General features: G+C 43.1%; 1 protein-coding gene across 3 annotated transcripts in view; it reads right to left on the minus strand.

Moving 5' to 3' along the window:
* Positions 1 to 18,868, minus strand: part of LOC135901063 (Fanconi anemia group I protein-like) — an 87,947-nt gene that overhangs the window by 14,920 nt on the left and 54,159 nt on the right. For all 3 annotated transcript variants that reach the window (XM_065430751.1, XM_065430744.1, XM_065430734.1), the window contains exons 17-22: positions 14,339 to 14,503; positions 14,121 to 14,239; positions 13,840 to 14,049; positions 13,609 to 13,773; positions 5,454 to 5,596; positions 3,277 to 3,344 (exon numbers count right to left, since the gene is read on the minus strand). In XM_065430751.1, the coding sequence (XP_065286823.1) occupies positions 3,277 to 3,344; positions 5,454 to 5,596; positions 13,609 to 13,773; positions 13,840 to 14,049; positions 14,121 to 14,239; positions 14,339 to 14,503 (870 nt within the window). The remainder of the gene's footprint in view (positions 1 to 3,276; positions 3,345 to 5,453; positions 5,597 to 13,608; positions 13,774 to 13,839; positions 14,050 to 14,120; positions 14,240 to 14,338; positions 14,504 to 18,868) is intronic.

An 18,868-nucleotide genomic window follows, 5' to 3' on the forward strand; every position in this document is an offset into this window, starting at 1 on the left:
AGCGCCGGCCAAGAGCCAATAAATACATTTTCATGGATAGCTCAAACGGTGACAACTTATGAACTGGTGGGTTGATGGGCAGAATAGTTAATTTTGGGGATTTCCCTATAATGACTTTGCAGAATAACGAAGAATTTTCGGCAGTCCCGCGTGGTTCCTTATATCGAGATATGACTGTACACTCGAAGCAACAAATACTTCTTGGAAGAAGAGAAAGGTTTTCATCAGCTTGCATCGAACACATAATGGCTATCTAAAGCAAAAATTAACACAAACCCAACGTCTATAAATGATCCGGCCTAGGTATTGACGGTATCAATACGTCAATTAATAATGACGTTATCAAATTTCACTGACACTTGTACTAGAGTTGTGAGAAATACGCCCCATTTTTTAAAACCAATAAGTAAAGTTTTTTCAATAGTTCTGATGTTTTTTGCAAGTATTCTGCAATTCAAATGTCCTTTTGCATAGTCAAAAAATATGCCCTAACTGCATGGTGTGCCATATATGATATGCGACAATTTTTGCTCATAAATATGCAACCAAGCATTTCTTCAGAAGAGTGAGGTTAGTTCAGGCATCTGGCCTAAACAAAGGCTTGTTGAATTTTTTCACAAGAACATTAAAATTCATGCAGTAAAGGGTAAAGCTGAATACAGACCCCTCATGGCCCTAAGGCAACACAATACACAGCCTAGGTAAAAATGCAACAGAATGCAGCAGTGGTGCAAAAACTGACGAAAAGCTGCGGCAACTGAGTAAATTGTACTTATTATAAAGAAAGAAATGTTATATTTTATTTTGACCGTCACTTAAACTAGAGTTATATGAAAGCTCTCAAGCTAGACCTTTCGGCTAAAAATATTATTTGAAGTAACAATATATTTTGAATAGCTAGCCTTATTATTTAATTCAAGGAACAGTTTCTAGCTAGCTAGCCTTTTAATGCAAGGAATAGTTTCAAAACTTTAGGAAATGATAGCACTACTTGTGCCATCACTATTTTACTCAGTTATGCACAAGTTCTCGTGAATTGTGACACAGAGGTGAGTAACACCTGTGCCACAAGTGTGCAAAAATGACATTACCTTCCTACTGCCTTAAATTTTAATGCTATTTGTGTGATGCTACATTGACAAACCTAATGTTTTTTGCCTTAATGTGATTAGCTAGTTAATGCGTTGCCAGACCTCATTGGACTGAAAAATACATACTCTCGACGCCAGTATAAATGAATCATTTGAAATAGCGTCTATTAGGGAAAAAACACTAGTCTACAAATAACTTTCAGCTACAAAACTCATGTCAGGAGTTGTGCACGACAAACTTTCTCATGTTAGCGTTTTAATGGCTTTGACACAGCAGGTATGGTAGCTAGAAGGGGGTAGAGTGATGGGCAGCGTATCTGCACTATGTGAGGAAGAAACGCAATGAGCGTCCAAACTTCCCGGCACCGCTAGGGGCGCTGAAGCGTGCTTGTGTGCAAGGACAAGCCACGGCACATCTCTTCCCAGTGTAGCGCCAGCAAGGTCTGTCGAGCAAGCGTAGGCGTCTAGACCGCGCTTCTTTGCACGTCGATCACGATCGCTAGGAAGCTGGGAAGCACCGCACATGTGCCACTGGTATTATGTTGAGGTGTGTAGTGCGTGATATTGTGCTGTTTATATGTTATGTATTAGGTGATGCGGCGTGCCCTCATAGTGTTGAATGCACGAACATGTTTAGTACAGTTTAGTTTAATGGCAAAATTTTTTGCCTATGTTGTGCTTCTGGCCTCACATTCACCGGAGAAGCAGCTGAATGCAATGTAGAGAGCATGTTCATGAAAAAATTTGACAGGCAAGGCCTATCGTACTATGGAGCACACTAAAGTGCTATAGGGCTCATTCACATTGTTTTTTTCAACTTTTTTTCAACAGAGAAGCTCTATGCTTTCAGTGTGCACAATTTTATGCAGTTCTTGAGCAGTTCAAAACTCCAAGTAGGATGCGTGCTCCATTGCAAAAAGCTCACTGTAAAAATTATCCAGTTTGGTGTGTTAACTAGGCTGCACTTTTTCAAAATATCTTTGAACAAGGACAAAGATTTTCAAAGGGAGTGCCAGGAACATTTCAAGTTAAGGAAAGTGAAGTAGAGTCTAGTGCTGAACTCGGTCTGATGCGTGCATATGGATTACTGTACTATGTAATTGTTTCCTCTCGTCTTGTGGAACTGTACAACAAAAGCAGTGATGGAAAACATTTAGTGCATGTTGACGTTCGCCAAAGCGCCCACATATGAACCAATTTTTTTAACAAAGCTAAAGCTTTTTAAAAGGCATGTTGCTGGTGCATGCCAATGCGGAGCGTAAACTGAATGACGTAGTGATGTTATTCCCTGGTTTATTGCACACAGACCCAGCGTTGTTCTTGCATGTTTGCGTGTATGACTTTCTCTGCGCCCAATGACTATATTTTCGGCAGATGAGCAAATGAAAAAAAGATGAAAGTCGGCGTTTCGGGTTGTTTGTGTTCGTGGTCCACGTTGGCTTGCGCTAACACCAAGCGCTTTAGGAAGAACCAACTCGTCCAGAGTGGTCGTCAAATGTGATCTTCCTCCTTTTTTAAATCGCATGGCTAAACATTTGCTGCGTGTTCTGGTGTTGCAAATAACGTATCTTTCCATTCTCTGCTCTCCAAAGAAGTGTCACTCTTCTTAACAGCTGCAAACACTTCGTGATGTTTGCACAGCGCATTACACTAAAAATTCAAATGAGATGCAAAGTGAACGTGATGTGCGTGCTAGCTGCCGTGTGCCACCCCCTTCAAAAGCTGCACACCAGCTACAAGTAGCACCATCTACAACTTTCATTGCTTTTCTGTGTGCCCGACCGGCTCCCGCCCGTAACACTGCCCCCTTCTAGCCACCATACAGGAGGTGCCATTTTGCTTTTGGGCTTTGGATTTGAAATGCAATGGCCAAAGTTGCAATGTTTGGTTACAATGTCGTAAAAGACAGCAACTCAGGCTAATGGCACATTATTATGCTTACTTTTATACATTTCACTATTCTTGAAGGCAGATCAAACTTGTAAATGCATGTTTATTTTTTAATTGGTAAGCTAAAGTTGCTCACATTAGAAGAAGCTGTCATCAACATCGCGTCAAGCGTAATTAAATTTAGATGTGTGGCAGCTTTGCCAAAACAATAATGTCAGAGAGCTTAAGTAATTAATGATTGAATTTCGTTTTTGTGCCCATGTGGCACAGGTATAACAAGAGCAAATGTGTTTACCTTGTACACCGTATACTGAGATTTGATTAGCTCAGTCAGATCCAGAACTTCAGAAGAATCTATGCCCTCTGAAAAATAAATTCAGAGAGTGAACATTTTCGACAGCTTTTTCGGGAATCTGCTAGAGTGGCTAGACCTAAACCTACAGAGCACACAAAACTGACACATGAACTGCAATTGAAGAAATTGTGCCAAGAGGCTAAATGGACAAGTCAGAAACATTAAAAGAAGTCACGTAAGTATTCCAATAATGGATTATTACACAAAAAATTTGTGGATTCTTCCCTGCACACAGAAAGATATCCCAGTGTATAAAAGAACAGAACATTAAATGAGGATATAGATTGTGCCAGTTACTTTTATGATCATATTGCAGTATAGGGAATGCATTTACTGATGCCAGCAAGTGGTTATGCTAATGCTATATGATGCTATAGAAGTCAAAAATCGAGTAATATTAGATGCACTAGAGATGCTCTTGTTTTTAAAAGGAACTGGCATTTCTTGCAGGAAGTCTACTTTACTGATACTTAACCACTACAAAAGATTAACTACTTCATTTTAACCCCTTTTCCTTTCATTCATCCATTTGTTTTTAAAGTCCCGATTCCTATGTGTTATGACCTGCCAATGAACCAAGTCACATATGTTTCATGAACCACTGGCTAGTTACTGATCTTTACTTCTTTCTGGGACACCAGTGGTATGTGCTGCCCCTGTAGTTGGTGCTCAGAGGGAATATTCAAAACATAAAGAGTTACATCAGGTCCTCAATGCAGCATACGCTGATGACCCACATTGCACAGGGTCATTACTGAACATGATTGAAGGTTCTGAGGTTTTTATTTAGATTTAAGTTAAAATAAAACTGCTTTCTATGACCTGGCTACACATTAAATGTCACTTTTGTGATGTGTAACATTTTAAAATGTTCTGGAAAAAATAAAGAACAATATGAAAAGAAAGTAAAGTGGAAGACAAGAAGCACAAGGAGAAGAATAGGAAAAAGTAAGTAGCCTTAAAAATGCAATGGGTAAACTAAGGGACTGAGCTAAAGCTTTCTAGTATAACGATGATGGAACAAGAGAAAAATTTCAAAAACTCAGGGAGCTTCGCACGAAGCACTGAAAGCGATAGCAAGGTTTAGGCATTGCACTGAACGTCTCAGGACGGTTCTCCCTAACAACACGTCGTAGGCAACTTTTTCCTGCGCAGCGTAAACAGTGCCCTCGCTGCAACCAGACATTTCACGACGCTCGCATCATTAGGAGTGCTGCCTGCTTCGCTGCAGGCATCGCACATCAGCATTGCACTAGATGAGACCGAAGGAGAGCCATCAACGTTTGTAGTTTGACGGTTTACTGTCCGCACCGCTGAAGTCACTTTCTACGCACAGTTACACAGCAAGAACGCTAGTGTTTGTATGCGCAACACTCATGCACACGGCGGAAGGCAGAACGCTGCCCTGTCTCGGCTGCAGAGCTGATTGAGTCGAAAATGCGCCTCCAGGGTCCATACAATTGTTATCGCGATAAAACGCACCACGAGGTGATGTACGCAAACATACATGTTCTTGTAAGTCTTACATGGGGTCTTTTCACTGGTGTCCACCACAATAAAAAAAAAATTAAAAAATAAAAAGTAAGAAATTGTACAAAGTGGCTACACTACTAGAGCTTTAAGAAAAGTTTATCGTTTCAAAGGTGAAGAATAATGCCACCTTTGCCCCATTTATACAAGTGTTTAGAACATGCCAGGTGGCAGTGAGCGGACACAATTTGTGGGAGGAAATTGGGAAATGCCTGCTAATGAATTATGGAGTTTTATGTGCCAAAACCACAATTTGATTATGAGGCACGCTATAGTGGGGGGACTCCGGATTAATTTTGACCACCAGGGTTTCTTTTACGTGCCCCTAATGCATGGGACACAGGTGCTTTTGCATTTCGCCTCCATCGAAATGCGGCCGCCGCGGCCGGAATTTGATCATGCAACCTCGTGCTTAGCAGCGCAACACCATAACCGCTAAGCCACCGCGGCGGGTGGGAAGTGCCTTCAAATACAGAACTTTTCAGCAATAAAGAGTGCATTTCATGGTTAGAAACAGTTTGGGCAAAATGGAGTAGTGTGTCCACATTTTGTTCTGCATGAAACAGGCTGAATACAGGAAATTGTACCTAAAGTTGCAAGTAACAGTGGCAGGTGATCAACATGATGCTTTGTCACACTGGAAACCAGGCTCCCAAGGCTCTCGATGCAGATGGCAGCAATATCACTATCAGATTCCTTAGACTTCTGCTTGCACACTTCAAGAAAAACCCTGAAATTAAGAGGGGATATGAATTGGAAGTCTCAAATATCATGCCCATGAAATGCTTGTGTGGTGCCTGTATGTCCCATTGACTATTTATTCTGCGTACCCTCACTAGAACTTGCCTATGCCTTATTCAACACTTTATCTTTTCCCAAAATGTTATAGTGTGGACCATACATTACTTTTAGATTCATTTTAAGAGAACTTCTTGTTGGGCATGTTTTTATCTGTTCATTGTAACTATTTCAAGGCACTAAAAACCACACGGCGCAGAAGAGAACTGGACATAGCACCCATCACAACTGCTTTACTTTAAAGAACACATACACATATACCCTCTGTCAGCACCTGTGCAACAAACACATTCAGGATCAAGTGTGTTATGATTAGGAACACTCAAAAACCTTTCCTTGATCTTGTACAATGATGTGGAAGTTTCATTAATGTACAAGCTACCTTTCTTGCTGATACAGAATGCTTCCAACATTTCCCTGGCTTTCGAATCTTTACTTCTGGCAAAAATCAGCACATCTGTCAGAAAAGCATGGCCCACAAGATCGCGAGGAGCTATTTCTTATGTGCTTAGGTAAATTTAGATCCTTTTCATCTTGCTCAACATTTCGTTCATGTTCCCTGATTGACTAATTTGCACAGTGCTTGGTATAAGAACGACCACCGATTCATGTTTAGTCTGTCACACTTGAGTCATTCTGCGCAAAACCTCTCAGACCTTAAAAGCTACCCCCACCAATTCTCTTGGAAAAAATTGGGCTGGCTGCTGTGAGAATGAGGTTCTGCCAAAATATTTTTCAAGAAAAAAAATATGGTGAAGGAAGCGCTCTTTGAAGTTTTTCTGAAAAAGCAAATGTTGGTTAAAGGTAACTTTTTTAACTAAATCGTGAAACTAGGTAGAATGACCAACCTCATTTTATAATATTCTACTAGTGTTACTTTTTCACATGACATCACAGGTGAACACATTTATTAATTTCCCACATTTATTGGCTTAACAAAAAGCAAGAAATTGCATTTTTAGAATTCTTTTTGTACATAAACATTGTTAATGTTTCAGCCATATTAATTTTTTACAGCATTTTCCAGTAATATAATTTCTGCTAAACGTAATGTTAGACAATCAAATTAAGTATTTTTCCTGAAAATTGCTTCTGAAGTTGCCAAAAGTCACTTTTTGACAATGTTCAGACCTAAATAAACCATTAAAGAGACCCTCACCAGGCTACATAGCAAATTCTGGTTATACACTGGAAGTTGTTACATGCTCTGTAAGGAGAGTTCAACTGCGAGAAGTTTTTAAATTGGTTGATTAATAGCTGAGATATAATTATTTCAAGTGCTGCGATCCTATGATTTCAGGAGGCGAACATCACTGTCAACATAGACACTCTCTCCACTTTCCCCGTCCAGTTCCACATGCGAAAGTCTTTCCCCGCATTCTTCTACATCAGAGCCGGAGGATCGACGGATACGTCACAGGCCTTGCCTTCATTTTTTCTCTCTCTCGCATTTCTGCTGTGTGGCGCACTTCCGGTGATGATCTCGCATGCAAGCCGTTCGGTTTGTCACGTTTCTTACAGCAGATGATTTTGCGTGCTCTACATGAGAACACCTTAGCGGTATAAGTCAGTATCACAGTCACAAGCACTGAGGCAGACAAGGGAAGTGGACAAAGCATGATTACAAGCCCCGTTTACATGAATGCGACAGTGGCGCATCGCATTTCTAAGCGCATTTGGGAAAGGCGGTGTGACGCCGTTTACATGTAGCGCATTAACTCTCACGAGAACGTAGCGCCACATGGTGTCGTATAAGAGAAGTGCAGCCGACTTCCGGTGTAAATGGTTTCCTGTAGTGGGCCAAGTTCACGTCGGTGGCTGAGTGCTGAGAAACAGACAGCTTTAGTTTAGCGTACGCAACTTATAGCATACACTATACGGTATAGTGTAGCGTACGCTAAGCAGCGCACATTTTTTACAGTTTTAGTTGGCCAGCGAGATCTTCGGATCTCAGAGGCCATATGCCGTCGTTGTGGCTATTTCCTGCCTCTAGCGATAGGTAGCGCTGACATCTCTAATCTTTCTTTCGTTAGGCTTCGACTCGTTCAAAACGAGAAGCGATATCGAAAACACCACAAGGTTATCCATAATGCTCTGTCGTCGAAGCGGCCCAAGACTAAGCGAAAGCCGTTTACACAATCATTTACTGCGAACGAAGTGCATTTTACAAAAGCAACGTCAAATTCAATTTGAAGCGGGCAGCCGGAACCGCCGCCATGTTGGTGGCTAATTCCTTCCCATAATTCCTAATGTGACGCTCCTGCGTTTACATGCTCCGCGAGAGTCGACTTGGGCCCGTAAATCTACCCTCGCTTGGCGCATTATGCGATGCGCTTTCCTAGCGCATTACTGCTGTTTAATTGAATGTGATGCACTAGAAATGCGATGCGATGCGACACTGTCACATTCAGGTAAACGCGGCTACAGTGCTGAAACATGGTAGAAAATGACAGTTTTGTATGACTGCACAACATGAGAACAAACAGACAAAATGGAAGTACATCTCTCTTAATCCTTTACTGCCGGTTGTTGCAAATTCACAACATACTGAATGAACCTGGCCAAACAACTCGCGAAACGTTTGCTGCTTTCAACATTGGTTGTCATGTGTCTGCAACAAAGAGAGCGCTGCGCTCCAGACATGCAGCGCAATCTTGTATAAGGTATTGAAAATTGGAACCCAGAGTTGTCTATTGGCTGGCGGACAGCATGAGCCATGTGCGACAGCTCTCCCTTCTTCGTTTTCTACTTAACCAAAGTGAGTACAAGCTCCCGCGTAAATTTTTTCTATTTGCACGCGTTCAGGAGACTGCCCATGATGTGTTACATTGTCTAAAAACATGTTTTTTTTTTGTTGCATGCTTCTTACTTTTGTGGTATGTTGCAAATTTACGACACTCGGCCATTTTGGTACTTTGCGGTGACTGCAGGTAAAACGAGTCTGTTTTTGATTTTGTGGAAAAGAATGGACGTTGGTCCTTCTATGGAAGAAAACGACTTCGCACGCGCCTGCCACCTGAGGATAAGAGTGACGACAGCTGTCTTAGCGACAGTGATGACGACGATGTTGACTATGATCCTCATGCAGAAGCATGAGCTGCACCCTTGGGAGAGTCTTCATCGAGCAATGAAGATGAAGACGGTGACATGGTGGCTTTACCAACTGCCTCTGCAAAAGAGACAGTGAAGTAAAAAAAAAAATGACTGTCAAGAAAAACTGGAAATACCATTATGGAATGCCACTCTTCCTGAACATGACAATGTACGAGTGCCTACTGAATATTTCAAAGAATTTTTTGATGACAGCTTCCTGGATCAAATCGTCAAGCAGACCAATTGTTTTGTTGCAATAGGAAAAAAGGGGGGGGGGGGGGGGGCTGGTCTAGACTCGTGAAGAGCTGGAACAGTTTCTCAGCACCATCACATTCATGTAGCTCTGTCGGCTCCCAAGAAGTTGGCTATACTGGATGGCAGAGTGTAGGATCCCTATGGTGGCTGATACGATGTTGCGTGATCGTTGGGAGGCAATCAAGTCGAGCTTGCATTTCAATAACAATGAAGACATACCCTCGCCCGACGATCTACAGATGGATCGTCTTTTCAAGGTTTGGCCAATTACTGACTCTCTCCTTCAAAAATTTCAGACTATTCCAAAAATGCAACCCCTTTGTATTGACCAGCAACTGGTTTCATTCACAGGTCGCTGTAACGTCAAGCAGTATATTCCCAGAAAACCTCATAATTGGGGTTACAAAATATTTCTTCTGTGCGACTTGCAGGGGATGGTACATTCATTTGAAATATGCACAGGGAATATAAAGGCTGTTCCGGGAGAGCCCGACGTTGGGGCCAGTGTGAATGTAGTTCTCAAGCTGTGCCAAGTTATCCAGCCAGGATTGAACCATCTTCTTTTCTGTGATAATTGGTTTGCATCACTAAAGCTTTTTACTGCCTTGGCAAAGAAGGGTATACACTGTCTTGGAGCAGCACGCACTAACCGCCTACAAGGTTGCCCTCTGCCTACCGATGCGAGTTTGAAAAAGAATGGCCGAGGATCATTTGAAGAATTCGAGACGGCAATTGATGCCTCAAAAATAATTGCACTGAGAAGGTACGACAACCGAGCGGTGACAACAGTGAGCGCGTTCGCAGCTGCTCAGACAATGACGTCTGTATACAGGTGGGAACGCATGCAAAAGAAGATCGTGCAGGTTGACTGTCCAACTGCTGTGAGCATCTAGAAGTCGATGGGCCGCATCGACCAACTTGATGCTCTCATTGCATTTTACAGAATCCACATAAGGTCAAGAAAGTTCTATCTGAAGATATTCTTTCACTTTGTGGACATGGTCGTCGTTGTCAGCTGGTTGCTTTATAGACGTGACTGTGCTTCACTAGGTGTTCCTGCCAAGGATGGACCTCCTCAAGTTCAAATTTTACATCACCACATGTCTATTGAAGCAGGGCAAGGACATTACAGCGAAAAAAAGGGGAAGACCGTCATCATAATCAGTGGAAGCTAAGCTTGAATGCAAGAAAAAAAGAGGGCCAATGTGACCCCTGCCAGTCATTAGCATCTGCACGGACAGTACAGGTCATTGGACAGCTGTGGAAAACACATATCAGCGGTGCAAGCGGCCTGGGTGCAATGGACTGTTTTCAAATGCACAAAGTGCAACGTTCACCAGCCATAAAGTTACATGCACAGGGTGTCTACCAAGTTGACATTTCTGAATTCCCTGAGTTTTCCAGGTTTTCCCTGAGTGGCTTTGCAATATTCCCTGAGTGACACAGAACTTTGTTTTATGTCAAGGCAGGCTGACACCATGTTGCCTGATGCTGTCACTCTCTAGTAAGCATGTTAAAAAAATAAAAAAGCGGCTTCCAGTTTTTATTAAAAGGAGTAATGCTTATTTTATTCAATAAGAAAACAGAAAGCGGGGGTGGGGTGGTGGCTAATGATATGTTCAGCAAATAAAATACCTTTGAAAAAAAAAAAAAGGTAAAACCAATTGCGAATCGAGTCGATTGTTCTCAAATACGAATAAAAAGGAGATGCATACAGAAGAAAATATTTTTGAATATGAGCTATTTCTATCAATTGATTACAAGCTCATTGGTATGATGTCTGAACTTTGTCAAAAGTGAGATTCTCTCTCAACAGCTGTCAAGTCGCCCTCAGCTGTCCAGACATACTCTCAGCCCACGCACAACGCCTCAGTGTTGCATTTCATTGCTTGAAAGAGTTTATTTTGGTTTGAATGAGGGAGTCCTGCATCTTAGCGTCAGCCAATACACTTTGTTTTTTGATCTCAAGCTTCTTCAAAGGAGCGGTGGCACGCCTCCTTTCCCATTCATTCCTCAATTCCTCAGTGGACGAGAACAGTCCCTTCTGTTCTGGTCCTCCTTCCGACGCACGTTCACTTCAAGAACCATTTGAGCCATCCTCTTGGTCAGTTGTACAGTGAACACACAATTTTTAGTGCTCCCTAGGGGCCGCGAAAAGATTAGAAAATTCGGGCAGCTCGACAAAATAAATGCATGTCTTTTACTGCGGACCCTGAAACGGTTCAGACAAGTTTTGTAGACGCGTAGGGTAAGTTAAAGTTAATCATTCGCACCACAATTTGTGTGAAATGCCTCATATTAACAGAGCTACAGAATATTACAAGTTAACCTCCTCCATAGTCATGAATTTTCTCAACTCGTTCACCGAGTGATCGGGGCTAAGCTCCACCTTCACTGCATCATGGTGGCATGTCGTGTCATTGACTCCAGCTGCTTGGCTGTTGACCCCAAGCGAGAGCTATCGAAGAAGCATGCGTTGCGAGCATCCTGTCGCAGTGTCGAACGTGTCTGGTATTCCGGTAACCGCAGGCGAGCTGGGCGTTTCGACAGATCGGTGGAGGCATAAACTCAAGCTGATGAAGGAACTTTAGTGTAGACGTACGTGAGCAGCCTGATCGGTCTGCACGGTCCAGCCACCTGTTGGCGCAGAGCTTAACCAGCCAAACAAAGTGCTAATATTGCTTTAACAAAGTGTAAAACATTTTAAACATTTACAAAAACAATGTGTTAACGATTACACACCTGCGAAAAATTTACACCAGCGGCAAAGAAGAATACATTTCGTTCCTGTTACTGTGTATGGCTGAGCTCTGTGCCACCACGTGGCTGCACCGTGCAGACCATTCACATTTGCACTTCTGCTCATCTCGTGAAACGACACAGTCAAACGGCCAGGCCCTGTTCCCTTGCGCTTGCATTTACCCTAACACCGGACTCGCGAAACGCTATTGCGTTAGTAATCTTCAGGTGTAAAGTGACGCCCGCAAACACACTAACCCTGGCACCGATCGGATAGCGGCAGTCCAATGCGCTGCAGCCAGTCCGCTTGTCTGCTGCCTTGCAGAGGGACACGATGTCGCAGCTCGACATATTGGCAGTCACTACGTTTGCAGTCCAGAACGCAACAAAGTCAAATCATAGTGCTCGCGAAAAGACTGAGACCGACATTGACTGCGGCACTCTCCTCAAATGGAGCCCGTTGAAAGACAAGCAGACGACGCTTGCTGTGTGCTGGAAGTGTGGTGAGAAATTGTTCTTCTGCATTTTCTTTCTGTTACTTTCTTTCTATAGAAACAAATGACCTAACATTGCAACTATTACAAACATCATTTGTTCACCATGAAGATGGAAAAATTATCGATGACGCGCCCTAGGCAGCTAATCGGATAGCCTGCCCTACTGACGTCAATTGGGTGATTTACGTCATACGGGTAGGGGCGGCTGAAAATTCCACCGAGCAGCGTGCTGTGATCGACAGCGATGTACATATTTAAAACCTTATAATAAATTTCACGCTTCATGCGGAGCCCTTAGATGCGTCAATTAATGATCAGAAGGACCTACTCTATCGACTCAGTACATTTGTACAAACTCTTCAAAATCGTTTCAGGGTCCTTTAAAAGCTCAAATCGCCACAAGCACATGCGAAAACGCTCTGAATGCATGCCAGTACGCTTATTAGGCATATCAGTGCTCGTACTGTGACAGGAGATGGTGACTGTATGCGTGTATAATTAAGGAATACATACTGCGTTCCGTGACAATTGCCCCGTCCGACACTTGTTATGCTTCACTGCAATACTTTTGTGTATGCTTCACTATGTAACACTACTGTACTAAAGCGAAGATAACTTTCAAGAACCAGCCTTATGCAACGCGCTGTGCTTTCCGAGCTTCGAAGCTAATAGCGAGGACCACAAAGGCGGAATCACATTGCTGACAGAGGCGAATTCTTTCAATGAAAAACATGGCACCGAACAGCAAGAACTTTAACGGCGAATGTCGAAGCAGCTGAGCCTCACGTTTCTGCGTTGGTGGCTACGGCTGCCAGCGGATCTGCGTGCGAGAACGCTGGTTCAAGGTGGCAAGGTAATCAAAACGGCGGTGTTGGCTTTGATTAATGTCATTTTGGACCTGTGGTCGTGGCAAAAAGTCTGAAAAATCGGACAGCAAAGGGTCATTGGGTCTGAAATTACAGACATACGTTCTTATACTCTATGGGGCATGTGGTGGTGCCACGGAGCCGTCTGCATTATCGGCCATTTCACAAAAATCAGGCATCCGGAAAATCGGTCGTTGACTACACACTGGCAACTCCTCCAGCCGACGACACGGCGTGAAAGACAATTCGTTACGATTCAAAAAAGCCAATTACACTGATACATTACATCCTGCATACTTTTCTACAGATATAAAGAAATTAAAGCTCAGCTTGGTGGCTCCTTCTGTGAATTTAGTGAGCTACAAGGGTACTGAAACATATAATACTTTGTAAATAGTACACTTCCTGAGGCCTCATTAGTGATGATGGAAGCGCACCTTTGCTGAAGATGTGCTTAGTACTGACACTAAACACTGACACTTGTACAGACTCGCCTGGAAATCTTGAAGTGTGACTGGAGGAGGCGTTCATTGTAAAGGGCCTCAAAAGTCCCAGGATCCTGAACTTTCCCAAGTTCGTGCCGTGCTGCGCCAACTATGTGCTGCATGAAGCTTGAATTTTCCAACAATTCTGAGAGGCCACTGTATTCAGATGAAGAGCTACAAGAAAAAATGAAGAGCACATCTAAAGAAATCAAAAGAAATTGAATATATTCTACCACCTACCAGAAAAGGTTCTGCAAGAGCTTCCCCAAGAACTTTGTGCTAAGAAGTGAAGGCAAACTTTTTCGTGGCGCTGGTTTTACTTTGGCATCCTTCCTTTTGCTGGAAGCATTAGCTTTATTGTCCTTCTTTTTGTTGGAAGCAGTTTGAAGCAACTGCTCAATGTCATTCAGCTGCCCAAAAAGCTTGAGGGCGACTTGTGCACTACTGGCACTGTAAGTAAGTCCACAAAATACGGAACACTTCAATAGCTTTCATTTCTTTTTTTAAATTTTGGCACCTACCTCCAACTTCCACATGACAGAGTGTGCTCAATGAGTGCTTCACAAATATTTCTTAGCTCTGTTGCAATGAGTCTGTTCTTTTGACCGACACTACTTGCGCTAAAGTCAGACATCTTGTCCTGAAATCAGAATGCAATACATTCAAGTGAAACTGGTCCCAAATGACAAAAAAGACAAAGGAAATCTTTTCAATGCTAATTTCAATCATAATGCAGTACCAGTGAGAAAGCCTCCAATTCAGCATCCACCATGACATTTGTTAGGTTCCTCAAGAGCTCCTGGAGAGTATGCTGCACACCACTTCCTTGTCTATCATCACTAGAGCCTTGTGAACGTTTCCTTGCAACCATGAGGCACCGATGACAACCAAGGACAAGCTGACTCTGTATGTCAGAGAAAGACAGAAAGAAAAAATAAAGCACTGCATAAATAAGTTGGGCAGGAAACTATAATGTTTCAATTCATAATTGATTCCCACCAACTTGAATTGCATTTTATATTTGACTGCACATGAAGCTCCAAAAAGTGCCCTTTGCAAACACTTCCAAAAAATTTGAAGCAATTTCATATATCCCTCCACAGTAAAATAACAGAAATCAGGTGTATTACAATATACTTCAGTTATTGAATATTATTATCACAGCTAAACCTCAAATAACAAACTCCAATATAAACTCCCAATATAATGAATTCCTATTTAACTTTTTATATCTTCATGACCATCGAATGCCATGTATTTTTAACCTCAATATGTTAAACCTCCATATAACAAACTTGTATATAACGAAATTCTCTATAAAACGAAGTATATTACTTTTCATTACCTCTTGTCTATAAAGCACCATGTATTTAGAACCTTAATATAACGAAGTGTGTTTGTATGCGTTTGAATATAGAAAAATTTCATTGCCACCGCAAAGCAATGCCGAGACAATAAATTGAAACTTTTGTGGATGAAGATGGTCAAACGATTGCATTACAAGTGGCTGCTTGCAAACACACCTCTCAAATCACGTGCCATGCAACAAGAGCGACCGCCAAAGTGGAGCTGCATCATGTTCCGTATAAAGCACAACTGTGATAAGATTCTACCGCGCCCCGTGTGCTTTAGGTAAGAGTGAAATTGTGCGACGATGAAACAAGAAAGATGGTGGCTTCATGACTGCTGGCTTTCCGCGGGAGCAGAGGGAAAGAGGGGGAGGGGGTGGCGGGAGTAGAGGGTAAGCTTGCACACGTCTTGATTTCTGGCTTGCGTCTCAGCCAAGGCTGCACACGTCTGTAAGCGCGGCTGAGTGCATACAATGCCGCGCATCCTGCTTTAGAAGTAATTTGCTACGTGTGCAAAGAGTGGGTGTGCTGAGACGGCATGGCATCATTTAAGCTGTCTCCCCACACGTTCGGTATTGGAAGCGGCGTAATCTCGAGTTTTGGTGACCCGTTAGAGGAAGACGCAAACGAAACATTCGCTCCCCGTTGCAGGCACTTTTCATGATAGTGTATTCTTAGTGCGGGCGATGCTATCAGCCGCAGGCATGGAGTGCATGTGAAAGTGTGGCTGGCTTCGCTTAATTCGTACGAACGATGTGAATATATCATTGATGTGGCATGAAACCGTATCATTCGTCACTGACGCCCAAATTCATCAGAATGAATTAGTTTCTCCTTCAAGTTTGCTTTGTTCGAATGCCAGATAATTTGGAAAAGTCTGCAGCACCTTCCCTTGCAAGAAAATTCGGTCTGTGACTGTACTTATTTGCATTAAAGGTTTAATTTCAGTACAACAAAATTTTGATATGACGAAGCAAATTCCTGATTTTACCAATTTTGTTATGTCAAGGTTTAAGTGTATAACAAAATTTCACTGCTGCTTCCAAAGAAGACCGAGGGAATAAATTGAAACTACTGTGGACACCATGGCCAAGTTGTTGAATTACATGCAATTGTATGCAAATGCACCTTTCAAATCGTGCTGGACGACAGAGAGCGGCTACTGAAGTGGAGCAGCGTATTTCCCTACAGCAGAAATTAGCTGGTCATGCCCATCAAAATGTGCCGCTAGATCTCAGAGGCAATACATAGGCAAGTGCACTGTTGATCACAGGCACTAGCAGGTGCCCTAGAGGACACACATATTGTCGCATAGTATCATGCACTCTACACAGCATAGTTCTGTATCTTATGCATGCTGTGCAGCAGCACCCCATTTGGTGTTTTTGTTGGTGCCACGTGGCAAGTGACAAGTATGAGCAGCGGTAGAGGTGGTAGTACTAAGCACAATGCCTTATACGTAGCTTGAAGGCTAGGCTAGTATGTTGCAAGCAATCTCGATCAGCAAGAAAAAAGTTTTTCCAGCTCATTTCAGGATTGCATGGAACTCACTTTCTATGATCTTGAAGTCGAAAGACGCTGTCCTTGACTCGACAGAAAAAAGGACAAATTCCCAGCACAACAATTGGAACTAAATGGTGCTTTTAGTGCAAATAACTGTGCTTTCGGTGAGTGCACAGATCCTGCAACAAGTTTTAAATATAAGAAAAAGGCAGATTTTTTGGAGCTGCTCTAACTTATCCACGACAATGTTACCTACTCCATAAAACCATGCGGTTGTTCTGTAACAAAACTGACTTACAAGCTGTCTGTTGAACCAATGCATAACAACTTAAATTTCATACGCCGTATTGGACGTTGCTCGAACTTGACGCAACACCTCCGTAAAAAGGCTAAAAGGGGATTGCTTGTTGAAACCATTGTAATGAACACATGTTACAGTAAAACATCGTTAAACCGTACTGGCTTAAACAATAGTTTCGTTTTAAAAGTAGTAAAGTCAAATCTCCGACTCAGCGGCCATTGAACATAATGTGTTTTGTAACTGGACGTATCGGTTAACACGTAGTGTTTCCACTTTTCGTCGCGAAATCACGGCGGTACGGCGGCCCGGCAAAACAAGCCTCAGAGTTTGAACAGCCTCCAAGCGCAAACGTAGAGGGCACTCGGAAGGGTGCAGCCACATCAACGTCATCATTATTTCGACGCCGTGCCAGAGTCTGAGCATTGTGGCTTGTGTTGGGGTGTCGTGCAAGCTAGGACAAAAACTGAGTGCTTAGTAAAGAAGAAAAATTGGAGATCATTTGTACTGTCGAACGTGGCACGAAGAAGTCAGAGCTGGCATGCGAGAAGGATCTACTGTTGTCCACGGCGTGTGGCATTTGGAATGCAGAGGAGAACTTGGTCGGCAATGCTGCTGCGACCGTGAAAATACATTGGCTACGAGGTTCGACGTTTCGAGGTTAGACTTTTCACCATCGTTGCCTCTGTTATTGCCGAAGTGTCGCCCAACGACAGGGACGAGGACGGCACGGAAAGTGACAGCACAGGCGATTTAGGCCCGACAGTGGCAGATGCTGCACGTTACGTCAGCCTCATACGGGTGTTTGTAGAGAAGAGGGGGCTGGCGGAAAAGCTGGCCAATAGCTTGAGTGAGTTTGAGGCCGCTGCCATCGCTGCTAGCCCACTGCAGCATCAAACGAAAATAGCATACCTTTGTCACGCAAAGTGAATAAATACTGCATGTTTTCTGCCCTTTTATCGCACTCTCTCGTAGTTCTGTTTTTGACAGGTAAGTGCACGAGCTTACGCTATTTCAGTTAAGCAGTACTACCGTTTAGTATGTACTTTTTCCGAGTACGGCCAACTACAGTTTAACAAGGTTTCACTGTATAGGATTATCGCTTATATCTTTGCAGCCATAGTACTACTCATGTATCTTAATTTAGCATCGTTGTGTAGACGAAAAAAGCAATTACTCAATTACAGACATGTTGCATGCGCAGATGGCACCGTTATTGCACCACACATGGTGCGATTGGAGCTAAATTTAGACTCACGCACAGAATTTAGAGAGGCATACTTTGGCAGTACATTTGTCTATACAAGCAGGAATGGTCGCATTTGAGAAGGCTCACTATGCCACAGAAGTAAAGCCCTGGATACATGAAGCGGAAAACCGGCAACCAGGGGTGCAATCGGAGATCTTTGATACGCATTCTGTTCGGTTGCTGCAACGTCACAAAGTTGCAGTATGCAAAATTTACAAGAACGGGGCGAAAAGAGCAGCCACTCGGCAAGCGGTGAACTCCCTGGAAGTTTACTTCCCTCGTTTGTCGTCTGCTTGCAGACACTATACTGCAAAACAAAATGTTTCTCGTCTTCCAATGAATGAAACCTTTATCTAAAAATGAATTTTTTCCTCTCAAGCTTAAACACGTTTTCAAATAGTCGTAGGTGTGACTGCTACAATTTATAACTATTAGATTCTCTGCATCGTCCCTAGGTGGTGTCGCGCACAGCGAGAAAAAAGAAAGGAAAAAGAAACGACGGGAACAGTGGCGCACTTTTCAAGAGGCAGCAACAACATTCCAATGGCTCGCTGGCACCCGATTATGGGGTCGATTTCGCTGTACAACCAACGCACTATTTCTTTCGAGAAACGAAAGCTACGCCGGAATTCGCTCTCTGCCATTTCTTCAAACGCGCTTCGCAGCTCCACTCGCTCTTCCTCGTCGAGCAACGCCAGTGCAACAACCCAAGTTCCCAACGCAAGTACCATTTTCTCAAACTATGGGTTGGACCCAAACGTGCCATTCCACAGCCGCAGCCGCCGGTTGGATCTAATCCAATCCACCAGACGAGCCATGCGAAGCCAGTCGCGTAACGAGCGTATGATCGCTCCGAACTTCCCAACTCGC

Source organism: Dermacentor albipictus, chromosome 1 (genome assembly GCF_038994185.2).
Source record: "Dermacentor albipictus isolate Rhodes 1998 colony chromosome 1, USDA_Dalb.pri_finalv2, whole genome shotgun sequence".
Classification (NCBI taxonomy): Eukaryota; Metazoa; Arthropoda; class Arachnida; order Ixodida; family Ixodidae; genus Dermacentor; species Dermacentor albipictus.